Raw genomic sequence first — 18,576 nt, 5'->3', positions numbered from 1 at the left:
GGAAAGGAGGAAATCAGATAAATCTTACCGAGCTTCCCCCAAACAAGAGGTTTGTTCTTCTCACCCCATCTCTGAATTAATTTTGAAGGCTAGGAAACTAGATGTAGGGAAGTGTTGGAACTGTGAAAGATAACATGCATACACTATTACATACAACAATATTTAGAGGACAATTAAAGGACATAACAGTGTTTAATATTCACTTGAAAAATGGGTGAAGCATTCTACTTTTTTTTCAAACTGACTTTCAAGCCATAGTTTGAGGTCATGTTACCACTTTCAGTTCTAACCTTTGTGGATGATGGGGAGTAGGATGTTTAGGAATTAAGGAAGCACTCCCAACAAATTGTTTTAGGTGATATTTGAAATACAACAATGGTGAAAAACAAACATTTTAAGGTCCCAGGTTACTGGTCCCTACCTTGCATTCTGCAGGCCAACATGGCTAACTAACTAACATGGATGGTATATTTGTAGAGATGAGGGTCTTTCCCTCTTGGGAAAGTTAGAAGGCAGTCTCCTAGGTTTCTGTGACTATAGAAGCCAACAACTATAGAACTTGCTGACCAAAGAGCAATCCTAGTTGTTCATGTACATCATAAAGAACACCTGCTGTAGCTGGGTGCCAGTGGCTATGCTTGTAAACCTGTCTCTCAGAAGGCTGAGATCTCAGGATTGAAGTTTGAAGCCAGCCTGTACAGGAAAGTCTATGAGACTCTTATCTCCAATTAACCAGCTAAAAAGCTAAAAGTGGAGCTGTGGTAGAGCCTCAACCTTGAGCAAAACAGCTAAGGGACTGCACTTAGGCCCCTGAGTTCAAGCCCTAATACCACTACTGGCGCAACACACACACACACACACACACACACACACACACACACACACACACACACACCACCTATAAATGCTAAACACATTGTACTCAAAAGATATTAGTGGGCTAGGAATGTGGCTTAGTAGTAGAGTGCTTGCATAGCATGCATGAAGCCTTGGGCTCCATTCCTCAGTACTACATAAACAGAAAAAGTCAGAAGTGGCACTGTGGTTCAAGTGGTAGAGTACTAGCCTTGAGCAAAAAAAAAAAAAAAAAAGCTCAGGGACAGTGCCCAGACCCTGAATTCAAGCCACAGAACTAAGAAAAAGAAAAAAAAAAGATATTAGTGGCTACCATTTAACTACTGAGACTTGTGGAAGCCCCCTCTAAAAAGGCTTTTTTATTTATTTATTATTATAGAGGTGATATACAGGGAGATTACAACTATGTGAGTCAGGTAATGAGTACATTTCCTTTCAGTCTTCTGTTTCCTCATTCTCTCTCATTCCCTCCCTCCCATCTCTACCCACAAGTTGTATAGTTCACTTTCATCAATATCCAGTAAGCCCCACTGCTGTATTTTTTCACCTTACAAAGGCTTGTTTAAAAAAATATTATTATAAAGGTGATGTACAGAAGGGTTAAAATGGTTTTACTAATGTGATCTTTCCTGAGAACCAAGCCATGACCCTTGAGATGTGAACCTATCACTTTGTACCAATGATCAGGACTGTCCTTTAATCATCCTTGCTTTAAGGATAGAATACCTTAGAACAAAACAAGCAAAAGTATTATAGCAACACTTAGGATGAAATTATTTACTTTTCCAGAGATTCTATGATCTTAGCTTTGTGTTGGAATGACACCATAGACTGAGTTATTTATGAAATATGAATAGAGAGTCCTTTCTTCCAGTTCTTAAGGCTGAGAAATCCAAGAGCTGCTTTTGGTGAGAGCCATCTACCTTGCTACATCATAATATGCTGAAGGAATCATCAGGAAAGAATATGAAAAGAACAAAATCTGTTCATAACAGTCATTAATCTTTTTGTGAGGCTACAGCCCTCAAGGCCTAAATACCTTTCATTAGGCCCCACCTCTCAACATTGTGGCATTGGAGATTGGATTTCCAAAGATGCTTTGGAAGTCAAGTTCAAACCATGGCATCTCCCCACTCAATTCAAGATGGTTTAAGAGAAGGATGCATGTAATGGCTTCAGTGCAGGGAGCTGGAAGTACATGGGTATTGTCTACTCAGCACATATTCCAGGCATTCATTCAACTGTGCCTTGTGGTTTTGCTCACATAATCCATAAGTGAATATACCTTTTATGGCACAGGAAAGTGATGATAGAACTTTTTGCACTAACTTGAATAAACAAAAAAAAAATACCTATAATTTGAGGCAGTAAGCCTCAAAACCAGTGATCTGCTTTCTAAACACATGTGGAGTTAACCCTAGAAATAGTAAAAGAAAACAGGGTGGGCAATGCCTTAAGCTTCCCAACAGCCCTCTTGCTCGCTCCCCCACCCCCTTTTTGTCAGTTGTGGGGATTGAACTCTGGACCTGGGCACTGTCCTTCAGCTCTTCAGCTCAAGGCAAGCACTCTACCACTTGAGCCACAGCACCACTTCAGGTTTTCTGATGGTTAATTGGAGATAAGAGCTTCACGGATGTTCCTGCCTGGTCTGGCTTTGAACCCTGATCCTCAGATCTCAGCCTCCTGAGTAGCTAGGATTATAGGTGTGAGCCACTGGCACCCAGCCCCCAACAGCTCTCTTAAAAGCATGTCTGAAATGTGACTTCTAAACATCTATTCAACACAGTCATTTATTATGTCGATTTACCAAAGGATTATGGTCAATTTACCAAAAGATTCAAAAGTCCAAATCTAATATCACTTGCCTCCATCTGTCTCCTTTTAAAACCCTTCAAAAGATCTGCATAGCTCACCGAAAGAAACACAACTTCCTGGACAGGATCCAGGTGAATCTAATAGGCTACTCCTCTCCTCTCTTCAACACACCAGGCTCCTGGTTCCATTGGTTGCCAAAGTTCCCTGCCCAGTGCACACACACAGAGACACAGAGACAGACAGAGACACACAGACACACACACACGCTCTTGCGCACACACACACACACCCCTCATCCCCATGTCAGAATTTTCCTTTTCTTTTCCCTTAGTTGTAATATATACTCATCCTTCCATTGTCTAGCCTTAAGAGAAATGTTTCCTGGCAGTTCCAAATCAAAGGCCCTCATTGGACTTTTGAAGTCAAGTTTTTTCCTAGCATGGGAAAGGAGAAAAGCTTCCCCTGCCTTCTTAGATTCAGTAGCTGAGTCTTGAAAATTAAATGGACAAAAGACAAAATGACAGGGAAAGAGTCATTCCACATTCCTATACAACTCCTCGGAACAGTGGGGAAAATACAAAGAACCAGGCCTGGGATAAGCTATCAATTTAACCAAGAGTTATGCACTGTGGAAAGGCGGCCAAAGGAAAAGGGGTTGGGACTTCTAGAGGCGGTAAATAGTGGGAGATAAATATGTGGGGAAAGCTAATAGAAAATAAGGATTGGTCTATAGCCAGGTGCCAGTGGATCATGCCTATGACAGGAACTTTGGCGGTTCAGAGTCACCCTGGCTGAAAAATCCATGAGAGACTCCATCTCAAATTAACCACTATAAGGCTGGGGTGTAAAACTGGCTCAAGTGGTAGAGCTCCAGAGAGCAAGCCAGGCCCTGCGTTGAAGTGGGGTTGATAAAAGTCGTTTTAGTACAGTTTCTGCAAATCCCAACTTTGGACCAAGTACATGGAAATACTTACTATGAAAAGGCTTTGCTTTTGTGTTGACACAATAGAAGCTTATGTTACCTTTCCAACGGAAACCTGTTGTTTGGGGATGGAAGAGGGGGAGCAGAAATGTCCTCCTACACGTGGTTTGATTAACGGCCTTCAGCTCACCCCATCTGAGCCAACGTGTTTTGCACGGACATGTTCTGATCCCCATTGCTAGCCCCCGTCCTCGATGCGTTCGGACACTTCCCGTGTCTGCCCTGGGCTGCACGCAACTCGGAAGGGGAAACTGTCGGCCAAGGTTTTGCTTGTTTCCCCACACGCAGTCGAGCGTCCATGAACTAGTGAATACACGTTCGGGGCCGCTGCTGTCCCCGGCTTTTCCTACCGCTTTCAGTACCAAGAACAGAGCGCGGCTCCTGGACGCCCTGGGCGCTGCGTCCGTATTAAACCCAGGGGCTCCCATCTCCGGAGGACGGGGCTCCCCAGAACCCTAGGACCCCGATTCCGTGCAAGAGCCCCGGGGCCCGGGCCACCCCCAGCCAGCCCTACCCCCCTCCTCCACTACGGAGGACGCGGAGCCGCCCGCGGGAGGCGTCGCTGCTCGAGCCTTCGGAGCTACCCGCGCGCCCTCCACGGAGGACCTGGGAGCTGGCGGGGGCGAAGGATGGAGGCCCCGGCCCTCCCCGGGCACACTGGGTGACAGGACCGCGGACGGGAAGCCGGGGATGGGGCGCGGCCCGCTGAGGGGCGCCGAGGCGGCCCCGAGGAGGCCGCGCGCCCCCCGCACCCTCGCGTGAGCGGCAGCCGGAAGTGCTGCGTCGCGCACTTCCGGGTGATGTCTGGACGACGCCGCCGCGCGTCTCCAGTCTCCCGGCCGCCGCCGCCGCCCCCGCCGCCGCCTGGGTCGTGGAGGCTGCAGCGACGTCACCGCCATGGCCGGCATCAAAGGTGGGCCTGGGGCGCGGGGCGCTGGAGGGCTGATGGCCGCCCGGGGAAGGGGAGGCTGAAGGTCTCCCGCGGGCTGCGCACGCCGCCTTCTTCCAGGGCCCGCCGCGCGCGCGCGCGGGGTCCCTGCGCCGAGCGGGGCGACCCCGACCCCGATCCCCGCCCCGGCGGAGGTGGGCGCGTCACCCCAGAGGGGGCAGCGTGGTGGCGGCCCCGCGGCTTCCCCCACACGCCCCGCTGCAGCGCGACTCCCCCACGTCTCCCCCGCAGCCCCCGGGACGGAACCCCGTGTGGGCCCGGGGCGCCGTGGGCCGGCCGGCCGGCGGGCGGGCTCCGATCCCCCGGAGTTTGCATCGCCGAGGGAGCCGGGCCGAGTGGGGTGGGGAGCGGGGCGAGGCCGCCGGGGAAGCAGCTGCGGGAAAAGCGGTGTCATTGCCCACTCGAGCGTGGATCTCTCCGGGTGCCGGACGCGCGCGGAGCGCTCCGGGACGCTTCTTCCCGAAGCCGCGGCCCCCGGACCCCCCGCGCTCACCCCTACGGGGAATCCAGCGCACCTTGCTCCCTGGTGTTGGTCCCAGAAGTAGACCCCTGAAGTGACCCCGAAGTGCTCTTGGCTGCTTTCCTCCTACAATTGCACACTCACTGTGCTTTTTGGTTTTTTGTTGTTGTTCTTGATTGAAGATTGCTCGTTTACTCCAGTTTTCTTTAGAAGGCAGGAATATTGCATTCGTTCCCACTGTCCCGGAGTCTAGTTGTTAGTGTGATTAGAAACAGTGACCCCTTTACTTGTTAAGGACCAACTACATCGATTTCGGGACCTCTTTCTTTTAAAGGAGCCGGCCAGCCATCAAATGAATAATAAGCTTGTTAGTGGTTTTGTATGTTATTTCCTCCCCTCCTCCCCCTTAAGGACAACTTTAGTTGAGTCTCTTTCCCAGGGTCACATTTTTTTTTCTCGTTTATTTTTTCACCGTCTGAACACATGGCATTTCCCATATAAAAACATTTGAGCAACGAGGACACTTTCACATCTCTCTCAGAGCTATAATAAACCCCTCAAATCTTTACGTGAAAGGAAGTTGTGAAATGCTGCCGTTTTTTAGGATGTTGTCTATTTCCCTGTTCGTCCTTATTTTTTTTTCCCAGTGTCACTAATAAGGAAATCTCTCAGGAAAATAGATTTGTAAATTTATTCCTCCAAATCTAAGTAAATATGAATCTGCTGAAAGTGTCTCAGGTAGAGCTGTACTTTCATTTTTGGTTTCTGGTTGGATTTCGGTAAGATCAGAATTGCTGATCATGTCATCTGTATATTTAGGAGGGTTGCTGTAATTAGAGACCACTAAATATTTCTTGAGCCATTTGACAGTTACTTAATAACAGACTCTTTGATTTCTCATAATTCCTAAGGGGGAGAACTTAGCCCCTTCTACTCCAATTTCTTTATTGTCACAGAACCACCCGTACTTTGTCTCTAGAGAATTTTTCTGGATAATTGGGCCGTTCCATCCCTATCCATATGCGTTGGGAGTAGAAACTAGACTCACACAAGTTTTGTCTTCCAAATATTACATCACTTAATTACAGCATAAATTCTTACCTTGTTGATGTGTCATTTGAGACAATAGCTTACTTGCTGATTTCATAAGACCTAAGAAACTTTACAAGTTTTGAGACTACTTTTGAGTGATTTATTTAATCTCATTGGCTTTTATCTGTTATGACTGAGAAACAAGATGTCACAATAAATTGTGAATATCTTTTTAATATGAGTGTGGAATAAATAGAACTATCATCCCGGAAGTATTACCTGGATTCCCCAAACAGTTGTAGGGCCTTACTTATTAAAATTCCCTGTAGTTGTAATAAAATAATCTTATGTTTAAAATTGGATTTTGATTCCTGAACCTTATTCCTTTTAGTTCCCTGTGTTTTTCTGTTTTTAAGAATCAGTTTTCTTTTTCCTTCTCTCATTGAGACAAGAGTCTTGTTATTCAAGCTAATCTTGAATTTGTGGTCCTCCTGCATCAGCCTCCTGAGAACTGGAATTATTGATATGTACTTCCCCACCTAACTTTCCAATAATTTTGTAAGAGTATACCCAAAGAATTGAGGTTTTCTTTTTTGGTAAGAATATAAATGGGATGGTAGGGGGAAAACAATGGAGGGGGTAACAATGTTCAAGAGGAAGTGTACTCATTACCTCACTCATGTAACTGTAACCCTCTGTATAGTATCTTTACAGTAAAAAAAAATACAAAAAAAAAAAAAAGAATATAAATGCTATTCTCTACCATAGAGCTACCCCTCAGACATCATCAAAGTTCTAAGGCCAATTGCCTTTTGGCAAGATTACCACATAAATACTTTTGGGGGGACTTTTTTTTGCCTAAGAAACTCTTTTCTCAGTCTCAGAGGCAGCTCTTGCTTGTATGCAACTTTCCCCTACTCATTTGTTTTAATGTGGAAAACACCAAGTTACAAATTTTCATAGCACAATACACAGGTAAGAGTGATTCCTTTTGGGAAAAGAAAGTTATTTTCACTGAGTTTTGTCCTGGCCCAGAAATTACTGCCTATTGAAATACATAAAAGAGCACAGATGATTGGTTTTTAGCCCAACACATGGCCTTGAACTAGGTTACAAATGTCCAGCTCCTCTCCAGCTCTAGGTAACTCTTTAATATAAGACTTAATCTTTTTGAACACACACACCCAGTAATTATGTTACTTTTCTGTATGAGCTTTGCTACATTTATTGTATCTCTATATAGTTAATGTCTTTCAAACAAGTTGTTACTATGTAGTAGTGAGCTTAGTTGTTTGGGAAAAAGTAGGGATAGTTTGTTACTTTTAGTATCTTTTAATAATACATGCAGAGAAATACTTGCCTTTCAGATTTTAGTTCCTTTGATTTTATAGGTGCCAGAACTGAGAGTAAGATAAAGATTTAGACTGGCTAGTAACTGCAGAGATTAGGATATGGTGCTGCCTCTTTTTCTGCTGTTTTTACTCTACTATAGTCATTCTATAAATGTTGGTTATTACATGTTAAGATCTAGGACATGAGCATCAAAAATAGAGAAACTTGCTCCCTGCTCTCATAAACAGTTGAGAAGGAAAGACAAGTACAAATCAATATGAAATTGAGGTTGCGGTAATTGATACAGGGGCTATAAACAATAAAGGGAATGCTTGCTGCCCCAGAGAGCTGCCTGATTTACTTCCTTACTTCCTCTAGATCTCTGCCCAGAGTCACATCAGTGATGCCTTTGCAGGCCACTGTGTCTACACTTGCATTCCTATCCCTCACCCTGGCTGATCTTATTTACTTGCTTCCCACCATTCCTATCTCTCTGGATACCAGGGTTTGAACTCAGAATTATAAACTCTCACCTTAAATTTTCACTCATGACTAGTGCTTTACCAGTTGAGCCACACCTGCAGCCTGGCATTTTACTTGTTAATTGGAAATGGGGTCTCAATGTCTTTTGCAGTTTTCAGTCTCCTGAGTAGTTAGAATTGTAGTCATAAACCACTGGTGCCTGAATTTTTCTAAATTACTTTATTCTCTCACTATATACCAAGAGAACAAAAGCTTTAAGTGGCTCACACCTGTAATCTAGCCACTCAGGAGGCTGAGATCTGAAGATCAAGGTTCAAAGTCAGCCTGGGCAGTAAAGATTGTGAGATTCTTATCTCCAGTTAAGCACCAAAAAGCTGAAAGTGAAGTTGTGGCTTAAGTAGTAGAAAAGCTCAAGGACAGCACCCAATGAGTTAAAGCCCCAGGACCAACACCAATGAAAAAAACAAACCACTTTCATTTTTGTTTTGTTACTGTCTCTAGTAGTAAGATCAGCTTGTATCACACATTTGACAAGGGGGAAGGGGATGATGAAGAAGGGAAGGAGAAATAGAAGAAAAGAAAAGGAATGAGTCTAGTCTGGAGGCTTAGGAAACTTCACTGGAGAAAAGATGGGGGAGCTCAGTTGTAGGAGACAAGGACACAGCTGTGTGAGTGAAGGGTTGGGCCATTACTGCATGTCCCCAGAGCTGCTGCGTGTTCAGCTTCAGTAAACGTTCCCTGCATGGATGGGAGCCTGTCTGAGGTAGATGGGGCAAACACACACATGCAGAGCCCATATGGATAAAGGAAAAGAGGGAAATTAAGGGGACTGTCACTGAAGTATGGAGAGCAAGGGTAGTTGCCTCCTATGACCTTTCCTGCATCAGGGAAGGTAGACAAAGCCAGATCATTACCTTTTTGACTCTGAAGAGAGCAAATGGTTAACTCAGTATTTATTTTGCATTTACTTGGAAGCTTGAAGTACTTTCTTTGCTGCAAAATAAAATGAAAGTTGTTTTTTTTGTTTGTTTGTTTAAATTTTCTCCTCCTTCCTGATCATTGAAAATAAACAAACATTAAGAACTAGGTACATGTATATGTTCAGGGTTAACATAACCTCCATTAATGAAAACTAAGTGTGCCACCTATTATATCAGTGGTATCATGATTTTGACTTTCTGTTTTGAAATCTATGTCTTTGGCAGTGTTTAACCCTTTTGCTATTGATTTTGGTCTGTATATGTCAGATTTTGTCTTGGCAACAGTTAGACCTTCTAGATAGCATTTTAACTTTTCTGTTAATAGGCAATACCATTGGGAGGGGGGAGTTACTCCCCTTATAGCTGCAGAAACATAGGTTATATAGAACTCAGTAAAGTGAATGTGTATCTCTTTCCTTAAATATAGGGCATTGATGAATCGTTTTTACTCACATGGGAAAGCACTTTAAAATATGTTGGTGGGCTAGGCACCGGTGGCTCACCCCTGTAATCCTAGCTACTCAGGAGACTGAGATCTGAGGATCACAGTTCAAAGCAAGCCCAGGCATGAAAGTCCATGAGACTCTTATCTCCAATTAACCACCAAAAAATCAGAAGTGGCACTGTGGCTCAAGTGGTAGAGTGCTAGTCTTGACTTGAAGAGTGCAGGAACAGCACCCAGTCCCAGAGTTCAAGCCCCATGACTGACAAAAAAAAAAAAAATGCTGGTGGGTGGGGGTATGTGTAGCTTTACACATTATGTCACCTATACAAAGCACTTATGGCAATGAAATAGCAGTATTACAGAGTGATTGTACAAAAATTCTTCAGATTTTCTAATGGATGTCAGTTTGGGGCATGTTATTTTGAGACAGGGTGTTGCTGTGTTGCCCAGGCCAACCTCAAACTCGTGGGCTCAAGCACTTCTACCTTAGTCAGCTGTGAGTATGTATGGGTACCATTTGAGCCAGCTCTGTCAGTTTTATGAGTATTCTGTGTGTGTGTGTGTGTGTGTGTGTGTGTGTGTGTAAAGTAGGAGTTAATTGGAGAGGTTTTCTCATAGGTTGAGGCTCTTAAAGTCCAATGAACAAGAGAAAGAGGGTTTTTTTCCTCATACACTTTTTCAAACTCTAAACATCTGTGGAGTACATACAATACTAATACTTGAAGGGACATTGATCCTATGCATTGAGAAACTTACTAGAAAGGGAACTAGTCTTTGGATAGTATGAGGGTGTTCTCATGGTAAGTCAAAGCTCTGAAAAATCAATACAGGCAGAGTATCTGTTACTGGAAATGCTTGGGACAGAAGCATTTCAGATCTGGGATTTGTTTTTCAGATCTTAGAGTATTTGCATATATATAATGAGAATATTTGTGTGTGTGTGTGTGTATATATATATATATATGTATGTATATGTGTGTGTGTGTGTGTGTGTGTGTGTGTGTGTGTGTGTATAATGAGATAGGGATAGGAACCAAGTCTAAACACAGAGTTCAGTTACAACTCATACACCTTATACATACACATAGCCTAAAGGTAATTTTAAACAGTTTTAAAAAAATAATTTTGTGCATGAAACAGTTTCATGGCATGGCATGGTCCACTAAGATCAGGTCATTGCTGTCAAAGTTTCAGATTTGGGGGCATTTTAGATTTTGATTTTCAGATTAGGCATGAGGCTGGGTCCTTATCATTTCATTTTGTCTTAAAGATGCCAAAGAAGACTTATTCTGAAACCATATAACTGGTACTATGAAGACAACTCACTTTTAATATGTTTAAGTTTGGAGGGGACTTGTGGGATTATATGTAATATTCAAACTGATAATATTAACAAAATAGCATTAACTTAGTTTAATTGATGTATCTGTTGGTCTTTTTATTTGGTTTTCAGCTTTGATTAGTTTGTCCTTTGGAGGAGCAATTGGGCTGATGTTTTTGATGCTTGGATGTGCCCTACCAATATACAAGTACGTAAGGTTTTTGTCTTTTGAGTGTTAAAGGGTAAATTTTTCTACTTCTGAACTTAGAAAATACTTTCTATTGTAAAAGTAATGCAGAAAAATATCCAAAAACCAGAGTTTTTTCTTTTATTGACACTTTAAGTTTATTTGTGAAGGTATTAGAAAATCTAGATACAAAAAGATTTGGGGCTTTGATTTGCTCTTTGTGACTTCTGTCAGGTCATTAATGGCAAGATAGTAACTCAGTGGCTCAGCCCTACTGCTTGGTGTTAAACATGTATTGGTAAAACTCAATACAAGAAAATTTAAAACAACCTTTTTACAGAAGATACCATAACAGAGTCAAAACACACTTGACTAAAGAAAACAGAAAATAATGCAGACAATTATTCTCCTTAGGATAGTATTTTTTTAACATATTTTTTTGAGTTGGGTCTTACACTGGCCTTGAACTTACAGTTCTCCTACCTCAATAGGAGGGATTACAGGTACATGCCACTCTGTCAGGCTTAAAACTTTTTAAAATTAATATTTAGATAAATTAATAAGAAAAAGACAATAAGCCAGGGATGGTGGCTCATACATAATCCTAGCAACTCTGGAGGCTGAGATTTGAGGATCAAAGTTCAAAGTCAACCTAGGCAAGAAAGTCCATGAACTCTTATCTCCAGTTAATTGCCCAAAACCCGGAAGTAGAACTGTGGCTCAAGCAATAGAGCACTAGCCTTGAGCACAAAAGCTCAGGGACAGCAACCAGGCCCCGAGTTCAAGCCCCAGCCTAAGGAGGAGGAGGAGGAAAAACATGAAAAGAGTGCTACACATTACAAATGAGCACATGGAAATAGACTCAGCTTCACTCAACATTAAATTAAATCTATTGGCAGAGATACAGAATACTTGAAGAGGTATATTACTACCTGCTATTGTGGAGCAGGGCAGTGGAAATTTGAAAATACTTCCTTGGAGACCAGTTTGTTTGTATCTTGTAGTATCCCAATTTTTAGACTTTCTAATACAAATCCGCTTGGAGATGTTTATAAAGATATTGTGTAGCTGGGCACTGATGGCTCATGCCTGTAATCCCAGCTACTAAAGAGACTGAGATCTGAGGATCACGGTTCAAAGCCAGTGTAGGCAGGATAGTCTATGAGACTCTTATCTCCAGTTAACACCAGAAAACTGAAAGTGGTGTTCTGGCTCATGTGGTAGAGCATTTGCCTTGAGCTGAAGAGCTCAAGGATAGTGCCCAGGCCCAGAGTTTAAGTCCCATGACCGACAAAAAAAAAAAAAAAGATACTGTGTAGTTGAGGGAGCATCTAGCTGTTCATGGCAGCCCTGTTTATAATAGCATAAAAGAGCCCTAACCCTATCTACTCAGGAGGCTAAGATCTGAGGATCAAAATTCAAAGCCAGCCTGGGCAGGAAAGTCCATGAGATTCTTATTTCCAATAAACCACCAGAAAACCAGAAGTGGTGCTGTGGTTCAAGTGGTAGAGTGCTTGCCTTAAGCTGAAGAGCTCAGGGACAGCGCCCATGCCCAAAGCCCCACAGCCTACAAACAACAACAACAACAAATAGCATAAAAGGAAAATCATTGATTCAATAAATATTGAAAGAAAAAATAATGAAATTATGGTACATCCATTGATAGAAATACTAGGAAGCTTTAAGAAGTGAGAAAGAGCTGTAAAGGCTGTTATGTAAAAGATGTCCAAGATATATTGTCAAATGAAAAAGTTCTATGACATACTCACCTTTTAAATTTTTTCTATTTGGAATTATGGAATGGAACTCGAGGGGCTCCCTATGGAATGGAGAAAAGAAAGCAGGGAAGATTTTAGTTTTTACTTTGAGTACTTTTGTCCTATTTGAAACTTGTTTTCTTAAGCATCCACTTCTCATTTTTGTAATGAAATGCTTAGGAAAAGATTTAGGGTACTCACGATTTTTACTTAGCATAAGCTCCTACATACAAGAAATCTCCACTGTGATGATTTATAATGTGTAAGAATTAGTCTGTTCTGAAGTCCATCTATTTATTTTGAACTTTTCTTTTTGAAATAGATTGTCAGTCACTCAGAGGCTGCCGGTGCCTTTCACGCAGCTTACCCTAATCATGACATCTTACAGAATTGTAGTTGCCCAAAACAGGAAATGACATTGACACAATAAAAGTTCACTAATAAACTAAAAGCAATCTGTTTTGCAGCATTTCTTTTTTTCATATTTTGATTTCAGTGTTTGGGGAGTTCGTAGTAACATAAGGGAAGCTTGGGAATGCTTCAACTTTATACTAAGGCAGAATCAAAGACATGAGTCATGAATTGTACAAGTTATGTTAGTATTCCCATTCTCTCTATGCCTCTTCATAAACTAAAATGGAAACAAAGAGTTAATTTTAGTCCTCAATTCTAACTTGATTCTTTTACTATTAGAAAAAAATTGGTGCTGTGTCATAATTGATTGCAAGGATAATATAACTTAAAATGTTTCTTAGAGCTGGGCGCTGGTGGCTTGTGTCTGTAATCCTAGCTACTGGTGAGGCTGAGATCTGAGGATCACAGTTCAAAGCCACCCTGGACAGGAAAGTCCAGGAGACTCTTATCTCCAATGAACCACCAGAAAACCAGAAGTGGCACTGTGGCTCAAGTGGTAGAGCGCTGGCCTTGAGCTGAAGAGCTCATGAACAGCACCCAGGCCCGGAATTCAAGCCCCAAGACTGACTGACAAGACAAAAAAAAAAGTTTCTTAGTTTAGTATTGCGGTTTACAGCTGGCAGTGTGTTTGTGCCTTGCAATAGTCTTTTGTTCCTTAAATACAAAAGCATGTTTTTGTGTGTAGGAAAATGACATGGATAGCCAAAAGTAAATTAACTTACCTTTCTTTTTCTAGCAAATATTGGCCCCTTTTTGTCCTCTTCTTTTATATCCTTTCACCTACTCCATACTGCATAGCAAGAAGATTAGTGGATGATACAGATGCAATGAGTAATGCTTGTAAGGAACTTGCCATATTTCTCACAACAGGAATTGTTGTCTCAGCTTTTGGACTTCCTATTATACTTGCCAGAGCAGAGTTGGTGAGTCAATCTATTTTTGTGTGAATGATTTTTATATTAAAATGTGTTCATTTTTTTCTTAAGAGAAGTTTTTGTTATCAAAACACACACACACACACACACACACACACATACACACACACACACACACACACACACACACACACACACACACACACACACACACACACACGAGAACCTGGGCAGCTATCAGCCTGCCATGGAAGACAAAGTACGGAAGATGTGCAAAAATAGTGTGGTCACTGCTCTGCATATTTGAAAAGTATGAAACAGAACTTCTGGGATTCACACAGTCAGGTCTTTCCCCGCACTCACACCTGCATCTCTGGAGAGGTGGAGGAGAAAGCAGAGACTGAATATATATGTGTGTTTTCATCTCTGGTATTTTCAAGTTTTAGGTTCAGGGCTCGGAAGGTTGGCTCAGTGGTAGAGTGCTTGCCTTGCATGCATGAAGCCCTGGGTTCGATTCCTCAGCACCACGTAAGCAGGAAAAACTGGAAGTGGTGCTGTGGCTCAAGCAGTAGAGCACTAGCCTTGAGCTGAAGAGCTCAGGGACAGCGCCCAGGCCCAGAGTTATGGCACAAAAAGAGAGGAAACAAAAAATAAGAAATTTCTTTCTAAGCAGTAAGTTGTAAAATTCAATACTGTATCATCATAGTCCAGAAGTTAAGCTTTTTGAATATTTATCTCTTATAACTTGCCTTTTTTTAAGCAACCAAAGGTTAAAAAAACAAACCTCAGCAATATAAAAGTACTATAAACATTATCGTGAACCATATTTGCTTTAGACCACTATTCATTTGTAATTAGATCCTTGATTTGCTTTTCATTTCCCTTTTGTTTTTCGTAAATCTACTGACTTTTTATCTTATTTCCATAGATTGCGTGGGGAGCTTGTGCACTTGTTCTCACAGGAAACACAGTCATCTTTGCAACTATACTAGGCTTTTTCTTGGTCTTCGGAAGTAATGATGACTTCAGCTGGCAGCAGTGGTGAAAAAAAGGAGTTACTGAACTATTGTCATGTGGACTTCTTGTCCTCCGTTGGCCATCATGCTCATAGAAGGGGCAGAACGCCACTGGTGTAGCAAGCCTGTGGGGGGTATTCTAGGTGCTCCCTCCTCACTTTTATTGTATGCATACTGTTTTCACAGAGACTTGCTGAAGGATTAAAAGGATTTTCTCTTTTGGAAAAGCTTGATTGATTTCACACTTATCTATTGTATGCTTCTTGTGGTGTCCTGCTGAATCTAAAATATTTATGTGTTTCTCCTACTCCCTTTCCTTTTTTAATCAATATGCAATGTTAAACATTTTCTGAATGTTATAACCATTTACATTGGTTTAGAAATTGAGAATTCTGCTGGCTGCCTAACTGGGCTAAAGTATGTATTTTCTCAAAATTAATCTCCATTCTTATAAGAAATATAAGAATAAGTTTTCAGTCAAGATGATATCACTCCCAATTTTCTTCATACATGCAGACCATTGGCATACTTTGTGGACTATCTACTCAGTGCAAATATAGCTGCATTTATACCTCAGAGGGGCCAAGTATTAATGCCCATACCCTCCATAAGGGATGCTGGTTTTACTAGTAGACAGGTGTTTTCTGAATCGAAAATTATTTTATGGAATTGCTACAAAAGAGCGCTTTCCTTCCTACTGGTTAGAATATGTTAAACTTCAAGGCTAGGGTGTAAAAACAGATTTTTTGAGATAGTTTTTATTTATGTTTATTACAGTCAAAAATAGAGTGAGTTGCAGAGTGGGAAGAAATGTTGAAATTCCATTGTTTGGATGCTGTTTGTATGTATAAGTGAAACTTTGGATCTTCTGTCAGCCTTTACATTTTGCCATAGGGAAATTGACATTTATGGAGTGACTACTAATGAGGGAGCTTTGTATATTGCATCATGTATACCAAGAAATCTTCCTCTGTTTCCTCCTTTTAACTTATTTTGTATGTTGTATATATTAAGTAAAATAACTTATATAGTTTAATAATACATAGAAATGTTTGATTCACCTGGAAATAATTGCTATGCCAATTATTGAGTGCCTCTTCCTTGCAAGGCCTCAATATGACTTAACAGGTCACGTGTTATTCTGACAGATAATTCATACATTCACAATTTAAGGTTTAGATCGTGGTAAGGGTAGTTCTTATTCTAAGGTTATGTTATGTGTCATTTAGAATTTAAGACGTTTCCTATATACCTCTGAATTGTTTAAGTTTGGGTTTTGTCATGATATATCTGCTATTTCCTTATTCCTTATAAAAGGTATTTATCATAGGAATTAATGCAGAGTAGCCAAATCCAGCTGTAGATCAGCTTAATAAGCAAACCTGACCAAAAAGTCCCAGTAACCAGGCAGGATCAACTTAAAGTGGTTATTTGCATCTCATGATTATTGGTACCTTTTTAGAAGCTGGTATGAAAACATTCATGTTAATCTGACAGTATTTTGTTAAGGATATTTGTATGTTTATTCAATATATTTGCATAAAAATTGTTTTGCCTTCAGTCAAAACAGTAATCATGACAGCTTTCTTACATTGTTTTATAAGTTTTATTTCTTAAGAAAATGGGAACAAATTTGTGAGTTGTTCATCTTTTTACTAAAGATGCCTAAAGCTATAGGATTGGTTTGTTTTTGTTTTTGTGGGGTTGGTTTTGTCTGACCCTCATCTTGTTACTTTTAGCTGCAAAGTGGAAAGCAGTACAAAATATGTGCTTGTGACAATGCCATTTGCACATCAGGTTGAAAATGGCCTGCTGGATAATAATACTCTAAACTTAAATGGAAAGTATGAGTGCACATCATTTAGACAGCTGGTGATATAGTTAGAACACTGTGCCTATGATCGACTGGATTCTTTTTTGTGGTTTTTTTTCAGGAGGATTTTCTCAGAAAATGGTCCACCATTTTCTGTTCCTCTAGAGAGTCAATGCCCTGCTACAGTTTTCTTAGCTTGTCCATAGACTCCTACAGCTGCGTGTTCTTCCTGTATATCAGCAGCATCATGTCTTTGACCTTGCACGCTAGCTTGACAGTGGTGGCTCAGTTTTCTCAGCTAGTTATTTGAGAGAGGAAATTTCCATCGAATATGCACTGATAGCATTGCCATTTTTCTGTGGAAAGAAGAAAAACTTTTTGATGATGGAAACAATAAAGATTTTAAATATCCATTTTAGTTTGTGGCTGTTTTTGGAGTGAAAGTATACTTCACACTTCACTTCCTGAAGTGCATTAGCTATTTTAATAATGAAATAGAAGGCATGTGGGGCATTATACAGTTTAAATGGGAAGAAGTAAAAGTGAAACCAGGTTAACAAATATTACAATGAAGCTTCGTGAATCTTGCCATTAAAAAAAAAACAAAACTGCTGATGATCTCATTTAAGGCCCTACTCTTCTGTTTTTTTAGCTGCATGTCTGACTACATATTTACCAACATTTGTCATCAGAACATTATCCTTTTTACAAACACTCAAACAAAAGTATAAATATTGTGTGACAGAGTGGGATTGGGGAGAAATACTGTTCTCCAATCAAATAGTTGTCTCCCAGAGATTTCTAGTTGTAATAATCTCGGTTTTCAAAGGTTAGAGCATGAAACAAGGCCCTGGCTTCAATCCTCATTATCTCACACAGGTTTAAAGAAATCATAAGTTCTTGGCGACTGCCCTAATAAAATTTTGGAGGTGTGGCCAAAGTAATCCAAATTCTAAAGTCTAGAATATTTATATTGAATGTCAGGTAACTTCTAATGAGTGCATGAAACTTAACAAGTACCCATTCCAATTGCTGTTAGGGAGACTATGTTTTTGACCCTAAGATGTTTTATAGTAGGTACCATTGGTGAGAAATTAAAATTCCTATTTCATATATGTGCACATTGTCCACAAAGATGGGAATTCTTAACCTAAGCCTTTTTGCTTGATGCATTCTGAGATAAAACATGTTGTAAACATTCCAGATGACTGAAGTTTTTTTTAACTTATTAAGGACTAACATTGATTTAATTTTAACCATTTGACCAAAGTATTAAAATGGATCTCACAATTGTGTCTTTTAATAATCTATTTAAAATATTTTTTATTTCTCCTTAGTAATTGAGATCTCTTGAGTTGTTTTTTCTCTCTCTTTTTTTTTATAGTAGTGAGATTTAAACTCAGGGTTTTGGCACTCGCTCAGCCACTTGAGCCACAATTCACCTTTAAAATTTTAGTTATTTATTAAAAATAACAGTCTTAATGTTTTTGCCCAGTACTGGCCTCTGACTAATCCTACCTATAGCATCCCATAAAGTTAGGATAGCCTGTGCCCCATCATGCTGTGCTTGTTTATTGAGGTAGTCTAACTTTTTTGCCTGGGCTGGCCTTGAACTTTGATCCTACCAGTCTCTGCCTCCTGAGAGGATTACAGATCCTCCAGAGGATTCTTGTCAGAGAATTATTTTGGGGACTACAGTTATGAACTTACCATACCTAGATTACCCAACCCTCCCCCATTTTTAGATGATAATAAAACTATATTTGAGCTTTGGCTTTTGCTAGACTTTCTTACAAATGTTTGGTCCTAGCACCCCCTACCTTTTTTGTTTGTTTGCTTGTTTGTTTGGTCTGGTCTGCC

General features: G+C 40.9%; 1 protein-coding gene across 1 annotated transcript; it reads left to right on the top strand.

Moving 5' to 3' along the window:
- Positions 1–4,434: 4,434 nt before the first annotated feature.
- Positions 4,435–15,130, top strand: Leprotl1 (leptin receptor overlapping transcript like 1). The gene is made up of 4 exons (XM_070016257.1): positions 4,435–4,565; positions 10,787–10,862; positions 13,749–13,935; positions 14,816–15,130. Exons 1-4 carry the CDS (start codon positions 4,550–4,552, stop codon positions 14,930–14,932), a joined length of 396 nt encoding a protein of 131 aa, XP_069872358.1. The 5' UTR covers positions 4,435–4,549; the 3' UTR covers positions 14,933–15,130.
- Positions 15,131–18,576: the final 3,446 nt, after the last annotated feature.

This window comes from Dipodomys merriami, unplaced genomic scaffold (genome assembly GCF_024711535.1).
Source record: "Dipodomys merriami isolate MVZ:Mamm:240054 unplaced genomic scaffold, mDipMer1.0.p SCAF_12, whole genome shotgun sequence".
Lineage (NCBI taxonomy): Eukaryota > Metazoa > Chordata > Mammalia > Rodentia > Heteromyidae > Dipodomys > Dipodomys merriami.
Note: the sequence above shows the minus strand (reverse complement) of the source record. Positions and strands in the feature narration are given on the sequence as shown.